Source organism: Copadichromis virginalis, linkage group LG7 (assembly GCF_057382275.1).
Source record: "Copadichromis virginalis isolate Kocher_CV1m ecotype Utaka linkage group LG7, C_Virginalis_male_GT1.1, whole genome shotgun sequence".
NCBI lineage: Eukaryota > Metazoa > Chordata > Actinopteri > Cichliformes > Cichlidae > Copadichromis > Copadichromis virginalis.
In genome coordinates, this window is record NC_140624.1 from 3,446,958 (window position 1) to 3,464,231 (window position 17,274).

A 17,274-nucleotide genomic window follows, 5' to 3' on the forward strand; every position below is an offset into this window, starting at 1 on the left:
AACTGTTCTTTCCTGGAAGACAGACCTCTGTTATGATGACATGAGGTGATGCATGAATTGATGACTGACATTTTTATTTAACTTCTTCAATCACAACAGTATATTTGAACATACACAATAGTTTATTTTTAGCTTACAAACATCTGAGCATAAAGTGCTGACAAGGAACCCTGGTGTAAACATTAAAATGAAAGTCAGTACAATGTGCAGATTGCAGAAATATACATAAACAAAATCAGTGGCTTTACCACACTCAGTTTTTCGACATCTGTGAACTACTAGACAGTCATTCAATTAAAAAATAATATTAAATAAATCAAACTAATAAATAAAAAATACACACATCTTACTGATCTCTGCAGTCAGTAACATTACACATAAAGTGCAAACATAATAGCAATTGTATAAACACACACACACACACACGCCTTTAAAGTTTAAAGGCGTGAAATTGGACGGTCTAGTTCTGATTAGCGTCACCGCTGTCTCGGTGGAGTTTAATAAACTCGGCCGTCTGCTTCTTGCTATCTAAAATATAACCAGACACTGGCGTAAATTCTCGACTGTCTCATACTTCTGTTTAATAAGTTTTCTGTTTGACGTTTAGTCAGCTGTGTGAAAACCAAGGAGGAACCCACCCGGGGGATTAATAAAGTTTTATTTTATCTAATCTAATAACTTTAATCTCAGCCAAACCGATTTACTCACGAACAAACAAAACACTGAAAAAAGCCCAACAATAACATTTTTAGGTTGTCTAAGTGACTTATATATTACGTTTAACCCGAGCAGCGAAACTCCGCGGTGATCTGAAAATGATGTGCCGGGAGTTGTGCCGTTCTCGGCCGCATCAGTAACCCTCGAGCTCCCGGCTAGCTGTCGAGCTGGTGGGTAGCAGACGCCTCTGAAAACGTCGAAGCACTTTTGCAAATATGGGATATCTTGATAAACCGAGCAGATATTTGATGTTTACACAGCTACTTTCTCGCCTGAAAATATGTTAAAAGTTTATTTTGTGACCCAGAAAGATTAGTATGAGTAATTTTAAAACTTAGTAGCGGCCGCCATTGCTGGAAACTGGAGTTTGGCTGGGCCGCGCTATGAATTCTGGGATATGGTAGTAATTTGGACAGCCTTCGGCACGTCGCTGTGACGTAATCGGTCTACAAATGCGGCCTCAGGAGGATGCAGCCCATGAATTTGGACATGTCCAGAGTATAATCGCAGCCTTTGCGGTTAGAAAATTGCACTTGATCATGTCGCGATATTATCGCAAATGCGATATATCGTTCAGCCCTACTGCTAAGTTTTATTTTAGTATCAGTGTCATGGCCAGGTGGGACAGGTGGCTTGGCTACAGAGTAGGAGACCGCGGGAAGGGAGGAGAGGGATGGGCATTGCACAGATCTTTCCTCAGTTGAGCTCTCTCAGACAGACGGAAACCTTTTACACGAACTACCTCTCCGAGTATGTGGGAGAGGATCATTAAGCACAGGAGAAGGGGAGGCCACCCAGTACAGCGAGCGTTTTGTGTGTTCACTGCCAGCTTTAAGGACACATAGCATCAACTTTCTCATATAAAACTGAGCTTCCTGCTTCAGCTGACATCCCAGTAGAATCATACACACACACGCACGCACAGAGAAAACAGATGGTTCAAACACACACACAAAAAATAAAAATCTCACATGTGTAGGGAGCCTAAAAAGATTATGTGAAATATGCGCTGCTAATTCACATAAATGTCAATTATGTGAATTAAAGATCAACTTTGGATCAATTCATTTTACTTAAGGAGATGTACATCTTTCAAACTATAATCTGGGCATGTTTTAAGGTGGGATGGCTGCTGAGTGTAGCACTGCCTTTAAATGGAACATTTCACAGGATAAGATGCGACACAGCACAGGGTCTTATAGCTCTTACAGTTATGCCAAGGTCCCGACTTTCACAAACAGCGACGCAAAAGCTCCTAGGGCCGTGTTCAAACCGACATTAGCCCCTGTGTGAAGGAACCCACCCCCCTAATTCATTTGAATGCTCTGTCGAGGCATCAGAATTGCTGGGGGAGAACAGCGGGCCTTCCAGTAAACACGTTGAACCAGGCCACGCTTTTGCTGTTACAAAATGAAACAACATAACTCGCTGGACCGGTTATTCAAATAAAATCTAACCCTACCCTGATAAACACCCCTCTTCTTTGTGCCAGCACAGCTCTAAAATACTTCCACTCCAACTATTGGAGCAATATTATGTAGATACGTAGGATGTGTTCTGGATTTGTTTTGCAGCTTGATACACTAGTGATCCTGCGACATCTGTCCAGGTACCAGGGATCCTTTAACTTTCATACCAATACTAGTTTCATGTTTCCTAGCCACCTCTTAAACAATTGTCAACATTACTGCATTGCTAAAATCTGTTGACACAAACATTCTCAAAACTGCCTGCATGGTTTTTCTACTACGGTAGCTGACTCCAGGATGTCATTGTGCCATTTTCTCACACAAACACACTCTCACACCTGATGAAAGCCACGCTGTCTGTAAAAACTGCCTCTAGGTCGTCTCCTTATCTGCTGACTTGAGTAACACCATCTCACTGGATGAGAACTTCTTATCATGTTGTTTCTTCGACACTTCTGATGTCTGCTTCACAACCGGCTGCAAAGACGCTGAGTGAAAATGCAAACTGAAGGGATGCTGTCCTGACTAGAGACAGAGGGAGGGAACCATGGGGTGCTGCAACAATGGAACTGTGAGGAAAAAACAGTATATGTGCCCTTCTACCTCCCCCTCTGTGCACATAGTCCCCATGTGAAACCATCTGATGCATGTACTGCTGCTCTCACTTGTCAATCACAACTGGGGGAGGGGCAGCAGACTATTACAAAGCCCCCCCACCCACCCACACACACACTGCATGGAAGAGAGGGCGTTAAAAAGACATGCAAAAAGGTTCTTGATGTCACAGCAGCAGTTGCGGAGTGTGAGAACTCTTTAAGGGGTTACGATCTAGAAAGGAAGTTATTAGAGGCTGGCGTCTGCAAGGCAATAAGCAAGGTTGAGCTGGGATGTTTCCGTGGGTGGGACAGTAGCAAAGAAAGGCAATGGGATGCCAGGGATGACTGATCAGTATAGCTGTGGGAAGAGAATGGATCATTGTTAATGTGTGCAGGGATCCAATCTCCTGCCAGGAAATGACCAAAGAGGTAAAGCAGCCCAAGGTTGAAGGTAAACGTCAGGGATTCCCATCCCATTTGCTAGTAATGTCCTGCCATCTTCACAACAGCCATACTTGGCCCTCACATCACAACCTCTAACAGAGGCCAGGCCGGTATTATCCTAAATGGCTGCTATCTGCAGTTATAATGCAGGATAAGTGGGGAGCAGGAGAGAGTCTCACTCTGAAGTTGGGCCATGATGGAGCAACACTTAAGCCTTGATCCTACTCCCCCTGTTAATCCATTTGCTTTCTAGACAACAGAAACAAGGGCATGCTCACAGACAGCCTGCTCTCACTTATTTACCAGATCTAATGGGACGAAATCTTTTATAGTCATACAGGAGGCTATTACAAAAAACAGAAGCCCCCCTCCCTCAGAAAGGCTACAGCAGCAGCGACAAGCACCCAGAGAAGAGCCCTCTGGGGGGGAAGGGAGAGAAAGAACCACCATCTGGGGTTTAGTCATGGTGATGCCAGGGGTTCGTGCACAGTAACAGGCAAGGCAGACTGGGCCTCCAAAAACGAATAACACAGAGGAACGGTTGTTACGTATGAGGTAAGAGGACAAGTGGCAGTTAATTATATTAAAATGTGTATAATTCATGATTTACATAAAAATCAAGCCAAAGAGGGTTTTTTCAGTTCTTTAAATTAGGACTGAAGTTGGGTGTCAGTGTATTAGGACATATAAGATGTCACCAACTCCATGAAATGTTGACAGCGAGACCGTTTCGAAACAGGATTGGAGCAATGGGCAGCAGGAGAAACTGTAAACATTTTGCATTTCAACACTGAATATGTTGATCCAATCTTTTCAGGGGGACGTTGACTGTATTGCACTGAGCTAACCAAGAATACTTTTTCCATTGTTGTCCAAAACGTGAGCAGCGTGTCATGGTGGCAACTGTCTAAGCCAAGCCCTTGAGGATGTTTGGTTTTTTTTGTTTGTTTTATGGTTGCTGAGAATGGACAAATATTTAACTTCGTACAAAGCGCTGCACTTGTCGCGGTTACTTTTTAGCCAGGTGCCCACAACATTATAAAAACTGTGCAAAATATAATCTAAACATAATTACACACAAGAAACAAACTCAGCAGAGATACGTGTCATTTCCCTGCATGTATTCTAATGTTGTTTGATAATGACATCAGCAGGTGCTCATAACATCATATATTTAAAGGGAAATTTATCAGAGATCAAAATGTCAGATATTGCCATTATAAAACGCACTTCCCTCCTAGAAGGTGGCAGTGTTCAAAAGCACTTTTATTAGTATGACCTCCCTGATGCTGTCAACTAGGAGAAGAAAAAAAAAAAAAAAAAAAAACTTTAAGGAGCTACATAGCACTTCCAGAACTCTCAATAGAAATCAACAGTGACTCGTGTAATGCCAGTGGCAGCTGTAGTTCTGGCCCTGCCCTGAAAGAACCAATCATTAGCTGAATCAGGAAGCATATAAGTTAACGGTGTTGCTCCACCGATGAAAGCTAACAGTTAGTTAGAACTTTTTGGCTAACCGTATCCGTTATGCAATTTAGCATACTATTTGAAATGACAAATCAGCACTCTTGATTTAGTAAGAAATGGAGCTGCAATGCTGTGACACTTTTGAGTATTTGTGGTAGATGTATAACATGAAGTCTTTATACTCCGGGTTTGAAACTGCAGGTACTCTCGTATATTGCTGGCACACAAACTGCATTTGAGGTGTTACAAAGATGGCTATGAAGTGGGAATAATTTTGGTTTCAGTCACTATTAGAGAGTGGTTCCACTCTCTGCCATGTGTATTTTGCCCTGTTTCAGGATCTTGCTGATATTATTGAGTCCTTAAATTGATGATATATGATTATTATTTCTTATATTGATACAATGATTGGCATAGGAGGAATCAATGACACTGAAGGGACCAATCACAGTAGCTGCAGGCTGCACTGATGCGATGCATTGTTACATTTCAAGGGAGGTGCACGTCAGGGTACAATGTAGGGTTTCAAGTGGGATGCAGTTGTGATATAACTACGCAGTAGCTGAAGCATAAATCCCCAGTGAGGATTTTACTATTGTTTGGAAATATTGCCCCTAAAGACAAAAGTAATATTCAGTGCCTCAGATGCTGTTAGCGCACAGGGACTATTGTTTTTGATCTTACAATAAACCAACAGCTGCACAACCATTTCAAGTGATAATTTGAGATGAGCAGAAAAGCTTAACAGCTTTTTCACCACAGTAGCGATGAAATATTTGAGTTTTGCAAATTTCTGAAGTGACAGTACAATTTTTACTGAAAAGTAAAACAACACTACCACCGAGTGATCCACGCTACTAAAAAGCTGCACTCGCTGCCCATACTGCTCATTTTTAACCATGTCAAATAGGATCTGTAGTGTACAGACGTGCAGCAAAAGAGATTGGCTACCCTAACTAGACGTGTTTTTGTTGTTTGAGATGAAAAGGGATTGCAGAGGAGCTCTTATCATAGTGTGGGATATTGAAACTGCCTAAAAACATCAAGACTTATTGTTAGATTTGTCAACCCACTCCTGGGCAATCTCGTTTTCCTCTTATTACTCAAAGAAAAAGTACATGAAAGACTCTCGTTTAAGTTGTTTTCACACCAGCTATTAACTACGATGAAATACAACATCTCTAAATCAACATCTCAGTTAGAAGATGACAGGCAGCTAATGAAGACACATGGAACAAATGCATGATGATGTGCCAAACAGGCTGCCAGCAGAGCACCGACTTACATGAAGCCAGGGACAGAGGTCCTTGGCATGAAGGGCACATCATTGAGGGCTAAGCAACAGAAGACTACACTGTGGGATTTCAGGAATCATTTACCAGATAAACAGCCAAGGAACCTTTCACAAGCCGCAACACAAAAAGGCATGAAAAGAGGACGGCTACTCATACTAAAACAAGTTGCTTCCTCACCTCTAAGACTCCTCTCAATCTCTCATCCACACACATGCACTGCTTTCCCGGTTTGCTGCCTGTAGTCTCGAGGAAAGTGGAAACCAGCGACAGTGAAGTGTATCAGTGCTGGAACAATGTGCAAGGGGCCGTTCTGTAAGGCTAGCCAAGGAGACTGGGAGTGCTCCATTATCACTGACCAGCACCATAGAAAGAATAGAGCTGCCACAACAGTACAACAGCAGCGAACTGGATCACAGTTTGTCAATATCCATTTTGGTGGTAGTCTCATATTGCTTTAAACACTGTGGTCTCACATGTGGCAGCCTTAGCAAAAGTATCCATTATGAGAAAAGGAAACAGGTGTTTAAGGAGGCGGCGGGATCTGTGGCCTGTCTGATCACCACAGTGGATAGAGTTGGAAATCCACTCTTTTTGATGTTATATTCACACGCTGTTTGCCATACTCAAAGTGACTTCGGATGAGATGTGAGTAACAAAGTGAACTCGTGTTTTTAATAATAATAATAATAATAATAATAATGGATACTTTATTGATCCCCATGGGGAAATTACTTGTTTTTCTCTGCATTTGACCCATTCACTCAGTGAAGCAGTGGGCAGCCCACTAAGCAGGCGCCCGGGGAGCAGTGTGTAGGGACGGTACCTTGCTCAGGGGTACCTCAGGGTAGCCGTTAAGTGGATTCGAACCGCCGACCTTCCGATCATGGGGCGACCACTTTACCTACTGAGCTATCCCTGCCCCCAATTCTCATTTTAATTCTCATTCCTTAACTTTCTGCGATGCCTTTCATATTCGCAAACCAACTCAGCTCTAATCTGGCAGAAAATCAGGGTAAGGCCGACAATGTGCCACAGACACCCACGTTTTTGCTGGGAATTCTCAGATTCATCTGTGATTTGTATGGAACGCCACTGTAAAATGCATGTTTTTTCAAGCTGTTTTCAGAGCTGCTTGAGGTCCTCTGCAGCATCAACACTGACCACTGCTCTCTAGAGGATGGCAAAAATGGACATTGGTCAATAAGAGCCAATTAAACATGCCATCTCCACAAGAGAAGACAGAAGGAATGCCAACGTTAAATCACTCAGTGGGCCCCACTCCGTCATGACCACTAACAGCCACTTCTGGACCCTACCCTGCCCCCTATTCCCCCCTTAATTCAACCTGCACAAGCTAACTGATGTTAGCCAATAAATCGTTTTCAGTCACCTCCCCTTATGAAGCACCTCTTGGAAGACAAAAGAAAATGAACCTCAAGTCAAAGGAATTAATCTGAGGCCAAAATTATCCTGATCATTAAATGTGGCGCAAAATGCCTCGTTGATTTTTTACTAACGTTGACTATACAAGTTTAAAACAAACAAGAAAAAGCAAAGGTAAATGACAGTAAGCCTAAACTGCTGCCTTCATGGGAGTGCCCGGGCCAGCTTGTCTTGTTGCTGCTATGTGGCATTAAAGCAAAACAAACACATCAGCCAAACAGTTTCTTCTTTCTACATTGCAAAGTCCTCAGAAAGTAAACATGCTGGATCCAAATGTCCAGACTCAAAGCCAGGGAGGATATTTGCAAACCCACAGTAACAAAACAGCATAAATCAGCCTGACAGAGGGCCGTGTCAGCTGATTGCTCATTATCATAATATCCAAAGTGCAGGGATTTGCAAGGAGTCTTCCAGTTGGTATCTGCACTGTAAAAGATTATTTGAATGTTGTGGTCTGAACTGCTTAATTTTTACAACTTATTAACTCTGGGGCCTGGCCGTTCACATGCTCTTACCTCTGTGCACACAGCAAGGTGTACACAGAGGTAAGAGCAAAGCTCCAAAGACTGAACACTTGTTGCAAAGATAAGAGGCGGTGTATTTATTTTTTTTACCAAAAAGACAAGTTGCAAGCGTCTGAAGTGCGCCGAATATTCGAGATATTGTAAAATTATTTTGAAAGCTCACCATCTTGGTCAGCTACTATAACAGCACAAGAAACCCTTTCATTTCAGTACGTGCAAATACTAAACATCACCTAACCCAACCAGAGCATTTGCAGCAATAAAGATTTAAATGAAGAGCATAAATTTACCTGGCAAATTTTTTGAATGGACGTGATTTACGCATTACTTTGAATATGAATGTAATGAAAGCCCCAATAAAACACAAGCAGCCAGATCACAAGACATACGCCGCCTGCTTCATTTAACTCACAAATAAACTACAGAAAAGAAAAAAAAAATATTCACTTCAAGGAAAAAAAGTCTTTTGTATATCTTGTTTTGGGCACAAAGTCAGCAAATGTTAAAAAAATATTTTGACAGGTGATTCTATATATGGAATCATCTCCTACGGATCAGTGAAATATGAGGTAATTCCCACAATATTTCAAAATAACTGCACAAATCAGTGCCTAGGTAGATGCATTTCAAGATGGCTGCAAAGTGGGAAAGCCTGCCACCAGAGGGATTTTGACAACATTTGACAATGTGGGCTCTACTTGCATTTTCCCCACCTAAAACGGTTTCTTTTGAAGTTTTGGTGGGAGGGGGGTATTACCACTGTTGCTAATGTTGCTCATTTCCCCTTGAAAGACACGTACTTTCCACTAGCTTTCAATAAAAGTTATAAGCTTAACTACTTAGCTCTTATTGTAAATTCCCCAGTGGATCATTATAACGAGAACCAAAAGAGTTGTGACCTTGGACACTTCTGTGCCCAATTAAGATGTCAAAGTGTAAGACTACTACATCAATCTCAATATTTCCCCGAAATCCGGCTGAGTAATGGAGCCAAACACGTGATCTGCTTAAGTTATCCTTTTAAACAGGAATACATCATTGAAACATTACTTTGAAATCAAGCCCATCGGGCCTTTAAGGAGATCAACTTTCATGTAAACTAGGCGCAATGCTAGTCCCCCATCTGGCTGCCACTTCGTTCAACAACAAAGACGATGTCTACGTGATTCTCCCGAAGGGGGTGGGGATGACTGAGTGATGGAGACTGTTGATGCGCGATGTTGACCTCGCCGGTTTCTTTAAAGTGCAATTACTGCTCGACTAATTAAACAATCTCCGTGATCTCTGTCGTAAATGTTGCACATGTTAGGCGTCGTGAACTACGCTTTCCTATCGACTCTGAACACATTTCAAGGGAAAAGGGGGGTGGGAGGCCAAATCGAGTGATGAAGTTGAATTATGTAATCACAGTGTAATAAATAGTTTATTCTGCGACAGAACAGTTAGTGGAGTAAATAGTCCACCTACTAACTTGCCCTAGACAATTAATAACCTTAGAAAATCGTTAAACCCCTCGCTTCTTGCAACAAAACAGGACTTGGGCGAGCAAACAATGACTGAACAGCATCTGCGTCCCCTGGCTACACAAGCCAGATGGCCTCCAAGACAATAAACTCAAACCTCACGCCATGAACTTAACTTTATCTGACAGAAAAGGGAAACCAAAACACAGCGGCGCCGTACAGTTACTTAGCTCTTTCACTCACAATAAAATAAAATATTCACACAAGTAAAACCAACATAAATCTAATTGGCTGAAATATTCCCGTCACGTATCCTTGACCACTTTTCTAACTATATTTCCTAATCTTCCCGACCGTTCCTTAGTACCTTTAATTTAATTTAATTGACCTGGGGCACGGTTGCTCTGCAACATAAACACGGGCCTCGGGCCAAATAAAAACAAACGAGAGGCACATGGTTCAAGAGGACGTCTATGTAAAGTTTATCGAACATCTGAGCATCCTTGGATATAGACAAACACGTACAAGTCACTGTAAATACTGGACCACAAGCCGTGTCGTCAATGCTATATTCCGCTTAAAGTTCAACTTTGGAGAACAACATCAACGGGCAAAGCGAATACAGCTAGCTTGAGCTCTGCTAACGAGCTCGCTCCTTTAACAGGATTGCCTCAGTGTGAGAAGTTCAGAGAACATGCTAAGCTGGTTACCCAAATACTAAGTTACACAAAGTGCGCTCGCACCAGCACGTACGCAAAAAAGCTGACACAAACAACTTCTCATTTCCGCAATGAAACCCATTGGTGATACTACCAGCAATCACAATTCTTGTTTACCTCTATTTCAAAGTCTGGAAGGTTGAATGCTGTCCTGAACAGCGAGCAGAAGTGGGCTATGGCGGGGACTTCCCACCAAGACTGGATCTCTTCCACAGAAACGGTACATCCCTGGGACATTTTCGGGCTGAAGAAATTCTGTAACGTTTATTTCTCACATTAGAAAGTAGATTCTTCCGCGACGTATAGTGCCTCCGTAACATTAAAAACATGAAAAAAGTTGGTGTCGCCGTCCTGTTGGGACAGTTGCCATTGCGACCCGGAGAGCGCTACAATCTGTTTCAATCAGAGTCTCACCGGAGCTGAACAGATGGGAAGGGCGATACCACTGCAAGACGAATAGGGGTGTCCGACTACTTAGGTCGATATGTTAAACTTTCTGTGAACATAAATAGTAGCTACAGTGGCGAGCATATTTGCCTCTTTTGATAATAGCCTGTAACTGTTAAACCTCTTTTCAATTGTGTTTGACTGTTCGGTTTAATAGTAATCTCCCACAGTAAATAGTCCCCAACCGATTGATAATGGCCTCGCCGTTTAAAGGGAACCATTGTAAATGGTGAATAACTGAAAACTAAAACATTAAAACCAGGTATGGCCCTACAGCTTAAGTTCGTTTATGTAAGGTCTTGCTGTAGGTTTTAATTGAGTCCGTCGATATTACTTTAGGTAAAAATTCCTGACTGTGAAAGCTTTTTTCCCCCATTGTGAAACGAACACCCCTTTCACTTACAGCAGTCCGAAACTGTCGTTCAGTTTATTACTCAAGCGCAAGTTTCAGGTACATCGAGATTTTGTAAACACTTTAAGGGAAGGTTACTACACAAGGACTCCCTCTATCGTAATATTAGAGAAGTGCATGCTATGGCACAGCGGAGGCGCTGAGCGCACTCAGAGCAAGTTCATTTTATTCTGATGTCTAGTGTTTATTTGTGTGTGTTTTACTTTTATCTCTGCAAGACAATAAAATACAAGATGTATAATTTTAACGTAGTATAACAAACGTTTTCATTTGATGCATAAAGCATGCGTAGGACACCAGCATAAATTTTCAGGCATTACCGTACACTAAACTGCGAGATTTAACATAGTGGTCCCGTGTGCAGGCCCACACTTTGGTCTGAAGGTGGTGCTCCTGAATTTAAAAAGAAAAAAAAAAAAAGGGGGGGGGGGGGGGAAACATATATACAGACTTTACATGAACGTAAATGTATGGCACATAATACATCGCACTTTCTATTCTATAATGCGTGCACTAATTAAATGCAATAGCAAGCATTTTCCATAAACGGTGGCAGTGGACAGTAATTTAAATATCCTTACCTAAATATCTCCACCAGCCTACCAGTTTAAGTTCAAGCCCATCTTCTTTTTCTAAAGACAATCAGTGTGGTGCCAGTCTTTGCAATGAACAACTGACATTGACTGAAGTTTACAAAAGTTTTTCATGCTAACGTATTACCTAAAGAAGCATTGTAGTAAAGTAAATCTCCAAAAGTTGATTCTGTTCATCTGGACATAGCGTTTTGTGGGAGAAACGTTTGAATCGAGGAGGGGGCCTAAGGGTACATCTGTCACCATCTTACAATGCTGTGATTGCAGCCATTCCCAAACTCTCTGTGAATGGTACTCATGGCCATTGATCAGTGGGATTGGATCAATGGTTGTTGATCAATGGTCATGAGAATTTGCACAATTATGATTAAGGAACTGATCTCCCAGCCCTTTGTTCCTCAGTGGGCTGGTTTCAGTCATTATGCAAATTTACTGTTTATAAGATTGAAACCTGCAGTCAGCTGAGACTGAAGACGTCACCTGGATGAGTGACGAAACGTTTCTCCCACAACACGCTACGTCCAGATGAACAGAATCAACTTTTGGAGATACCAACACCACACACAAACTGAGTAACATGGAGTTTTAACAGGCCATGGTTAAAAGAACAGAACAGTCACTTGTCATGATAGTGCAATATATTGTGCTGTGAAGTGAAACCAACTAACCATCCAATTCACAAACATAAGATTATATTGTTAATGGGGCTACATAGCTGTTAAGGCACAATTTTGTTACAACTGCTGCACATCCCTCAATAAAGAGGGCAGAGTTTCATTGAAGACTAAAGACTAGTCTTTCGATAACCCTCAGGGAAATAAATAAGCTGATATAGGCTGGATCTTTTTAGCTCTTTGGGGTAATAAAGTGGTATAATGAGACAGCAGTACTCTGAAGAAATTGATGAGTCTAAGACAATGTTTAGGCAGTGTCAGGGCTCAAAATCTCCCAGCAAAGGGTTGGATTTTAAGAAGAGTTGAGCACATTTATTCACTTCACCTGTTCTCAGTGTGTCTGATCGATGTACACTGATGGTGCTGTAGTTCCAATCGCCAGTGAGATTGGAGATTGGAATCAAAAGGCTATAAAAACCACATGAAACATAGTGATTCCTACTTTTTCTGTTTGCTTTGTTGCTGGGGGGAGGCAAGGAAGAACATCAATACTGAGATGTAAGTAACCATATTTACTCACCCTTTGCAGCAAATATTTCCATGCCTTGTATGCATATAAAGGGGAAAATTCTAGTGCCTCTACCTACAAAGTGGAAGCACTGCACATTCACACAGGTGGTGTCACGGTTTGCCAACCAGACCGTGGGGATATGGGGAATGAGGACCCAGGCGCGGTGCTCTGTGTATAAACAGTGCATTTATTTACAGTGATGGAAAAACATAACAATAAATCCCGTGCTCTCCCGACTCCCATGACGTGTCCTCTTCCCAGTGTTAGTCCTCCTGTCTCCGTGATGAGCGCCCCATGCTCGCTGCCCTCTCGCTACTCCTGGGACATAAGAGAGAGGCAGCTGTCAAACACACAATAATACAGAAGACTCAAACTAAGAACTGGTCGAGAGACTAACGTGAAGCCACGCAATGATCCAGCGTCAGAGAGAGCTCCACCACACTCTCAAGTAGCTCCTCCGACAGGCCTGATCAGCTACAGGTGTGTCAAGGTCTTCAGGTGTGGCTAATCACCTGCCAGGGCCACACCCACACATGCACATATGTCTACAAGCAGGGAGAACGAGGGACAGCAATACAAAATACATACATTATAATATTAGTCCATAACTGCTCAGGTTGTTTCAGTTTCCGTGGTTGATTAGACTTCCAGTCAGAAGTAAGCTGGTTAACTTAACAATCCATAGAAGCTTTCAATGTAGGTAAAATAAGCAAAACCCCTTTCACGGGTGAACTATGGGTGTTAAGACATACAATATCTATAAAGGATCACGTACTGTTGCACATATTGTTTTGATTCCCCTTACTTTGCAACAGCATTTTAGTGCTGCATATACTTGATGACACCACTAATAACAAACAAATATATAATACAAGCATCCGTTTTCTCTGATGATCAGCACATACTTTATGTGGTTTTCAATACCACATAAAGTAGTGTTTGCGTGTGATTTTGCTAGTCTTATTCTAGTAAAACATATTTATTCCATTACTGAAGGATAAGAAATAGACCAACTTATTCCAAAAGAGTATGTGATGCCAAAAACATCAGAACTAGTCTGTTTGTTTGTTATGCACTTCATTATATCGTTACCATGGTCCCATATTTTACTGTTTTATTCAATACTAGCAGTATTTCAGCATGCCAAGGTATAATTAGAGGATAGAAAAAGTATTTCTTAACCACATATTATTGTTTTTTTGTTAACAAAAAGTAATTGCTCACATATCAACAGAGTTAAAGACAGTCATTGGGTCTGCTTTCTGTTCCTCACACCCACCTCCATACCTCTGTGGGCAGAGCCTTCAGTGTGGCACCCCCCTCTGTAACTCTAATCCCATCTGAATCTCTCCCACCTGAGCTTTGCAACATCCCATCATAAGAAACTTCTCAAATCTCACCTGTTCAAGAAGGCCTTCAATCTCTAGCCTTTTTGTTTATTTATGTTCTTTGTAAAGCATCATTGAGTTTCTTGAAATGCACAATAAAAATCAAAGTTATCATTATTATTGTTGTTTTTGCTGTTATCATAAATTGTACTTATTCATTTCTATTTTCTACAATAAGGTCTAGATTTCTAAAAACTGAAACCTCTCGTAATGATGTAATTTCTCTACTCTAACTGAAACTAAGTCTTTCCATACAAAAGTAAACACTACATATCTAGGCAATAATCAGTTTTCTATTTCCACCACATTTGTGCTCTTTTTTTCTAAACTGACGGCATAACCACAAGTTTTTTAAGAGCGAAAGCCGGGTTTGAAAATATGCACTGATGAGTGAACGTCATTGATAGTAACTGTTTTTCCATTAAGAACGATCAATATTTGAATCAATTCTCATGAAAAAATGGCGTAAGGGCAATGAGCAGTAGCTGCCATGATCACATGCTCCTTTTTTCTTTTTTAGAATCCTGTAATTGCTTTTTTCCCCATATTTTTCAGTAATGGCACAAACTGTGTGCATTATGCCATTGGATACAGCTATTAGTAGTTTTTGTAAGTCTGTGAACATTAATTGCATTCAGTGCTCCTGGACGTATTATGTAATAGCAGGACTAATGAAAAAGGGAGCTCATTACTGGTGAGCAGCCTTTTTTGTTTCAGTTCACGTTCTGTGTCGTGTTTATTTATACAGTACGTAGAAGTAATACACACTGAGGTATAATTGTGAGTATTAGTCTCTGCAGTGTCTGTTGTGCGTCCTCTAACAGCAGCTCCACAGGCTTGAGTTTATGTCTAGTTGTGTTAGTGCAGAGCTGCGTTGCTGGGCTGTGTCAAGCAGAGAGCCACCATAAGAGGGAGGGATTTAGGCAGCAGGACAATACTCGTGTTTGTGCAACGGCCCCTGAGTGGCGGCTGGCTCTCTCAGATCGCTCTCGCTTGACTACCATTCCTGGATGCATTGTTGAAGTGAAAGGAAAGCGGACAGCCTGATCCTGCTTGTGGGATGCTGCACCAGAGGTAGGACCAGCGTTTCTTACTGCTGCGTCTCTGTGATGGAAGAAAAGTGAGTTTCTTGGAAGCAGTCTCGTGGGGCTTGTGCTTCTGAACTATGTGAGCTGGGTGCTCTAGTGCAGTTTCTGGGGGAAGTTGGAGGTTGGCTGGGGTTGAGGCACCCTTCTCTGTGTTTTGGCAGGGTCACTACTGTTCGTGAATGGATCTAAAAGAAAGTTTCACAGAAAGAGGCTCAGTGAAAGGCATGTGTAGAATGTAGCTATGCGCCGGCAACGGAAAAAGACAGTGTTCAGAGACAGAAAGAAACACTTTGGGATGAAATTGCTGAGGTGACATCAAAAGATACAAAATGTTGTATCTCAAGGTTTTTTAAATCTTCGACAACGCGACAATGAAGGATATAGTTGAGGTTTACAGTGGTAAAAATAGAGATGGAGTGGAGGCGGAGAGATTATGAGAGAGATTAATTAGGGAGATGAGGAATTGGGGTATGCAGGGAGTGGAAAAGACAGAAAAAGGACGCCTAAAACTGAGAACACTGTAAAGGAAGACAAGAACTGGGTCCCCAGGTAAGGTTTCAGCAGCATTTGTACTATCTGTAATATACACCACTGAAGCTAGACTACAAACCACTGAACTAAAAGAAAGGGGGGGGGAAAGCCTGTGAGATATTTTTCCAAACCACTCAAATCTCCTCTTCAGCCTTTTGTAGCTGGTGAACTGCAAAAGTAATACAGAGAATACTCCCATTTTCAGCTCTGCCCTCCTGGCCGGAAACAAATACTCTTTATCCCTTTTAGCTGGCAGATTAGAGAGACTCAAGATGTTCTGTCTTAGTGTGGTAGTCCCAGAATATGATACGATTCAACTTTATGACTGACTGGATTTTATGCAGCCTGACATTCAATGTGAGGTGTGTCAATCCCTCATTGTAACCATGCCCTCCTATTAGGATAAAACACCAAAGAAAAAGTTTCATCAGGAGGGCTTTGATATCTGGAAGGAAGATATTGGTCTTACTCTACATGAATCTGCATTTGTCTGTCCAGACAGTGGAAGAACGGCCGGGTTTTTGTGTGAAGTACAACACAGCACAACAACTGGCCAGAAGACACAGATTAAACTCTGGTGGGTCTGACCACAACAGGAAAGGAGGGCGTCCATCCCTGACATACCAGGGAGAGGAAGAAGAAAACGGTCCATTTCTACCACTTCAAAGGACACTGCGGGGTGCATTTGTGGCGTGAAAGGACAGGTGAGGGTTGAACTACAACGACAACTCTGGGCTGTGGACCGAAGTGTGGAAAAGCAGGGGGGAGAGGAAGACGACGAAGAGGTGGGATAAGAAGAGAGGCAGGTTAGGCGTGGAGCCCAAACACAAGCAGGATGGGAGAGAAGAAAGTTAGGTAAGTAATGAATCCTGTTTGTTTGGTCTAATAAAGAGGTTTTCACCAAATGGAAGCAACAGCTGTGGTAATATTTATCTTTTATGCTCTCTTTGTGTGTGGACTGGTTGGGAATCCCCTCCCCTCCCTCTGTGTGTCTACTTTGTGACTCTGATTTGTCGTTCGCACGGCTTGTTTTCGTGGCTGTGTGTAAATTGTTCTGTGTCTATGTTGATCCCTTCGCAGTCTCCCTGCTAAGCTGATTAATGGAGGCGTGGCAGGCCTGGTTGGTGTGACATGTGTATTTCCTATAGATCTGGCCAAGACCCGCCTACAGAACCAGCAGGGTATCCAAGTCTACAAAGGAATGTGAGTGGGGTTTCCTCAGCCGGGGGTTAATATGCTAATCTGATTGATCTGTCAGATATAAAGTTTTTTTGTTTTATGCTTTAAATTATTTTAGTTATTGGTACTAATTAAGAAAAAAACATACGAGCTGCTTACAGATAATTGTATTTTGTGGAAATCAGAATCAAAGTTAAATATTTTCCTCCTGATGTAATTCGAACTGCACGCAACCATGTCTGACATATTTCTCCACAGAATCTCAACGGGTGGAGCAGTAGAGTAAAATGTGCTCTCTCCATATTTGCGTCTAT

At 42.0% G+C, this 17,274-nt stretch overlaps 2 protein-coding genes across 2 annotated transcripts in view; one reads left to right on the plus strand and one right to left on the minus strand.

Annotated features, from left to right (window-relative positions):
• Positions 1 to 10,545, minus strand: part of cecr2 (CECR2 histone acetyl-lysine reader) — a 34,466-nt gene extending 23,921 nt beyond the window's left edge. The window contains exon 1 of the mRNA XM_085461210.1: positions 10,255 to 10,545. Coding sequence (XP_085317336.1) covers positions 10,255 to 10,374 — 120 coding nt within the window. The 5' untranslated portion in view covers positions 10,375 to 10,545. The remainder of the gene's footprint in view (positions 1 to 10,254) is intronic.
• Positions 10,546 to 15,048: 4,503 nt separating this feature from the next.
• slc25a18 (solute carrier family 25 member 18) overlaps positions 15,049 to 17,274 on the plus strand; it is a 9,292-nt gene continuing 7,066 nt past the window's right edge. The window contains exons 1-3 of the mRNA XM_085461214.1: positions 15,049 to 15,236; positions 16,280 to 16,636; positions 16,862 to 16,984. Coding sequence (XP_085317340.1) covers positions 16,617 to 16,636; positions 16,862 to 16,984 — 143 coding nt within the window. The 5' untranslated portion in view covers positions 15,049 to 15,236; positions 16,280 to 16,616. The remainder of the gene's footprint in view (positions 15,237 to 16,279; positions 16,637 to 16,861; positions 16,985 to 17,274) is intronic.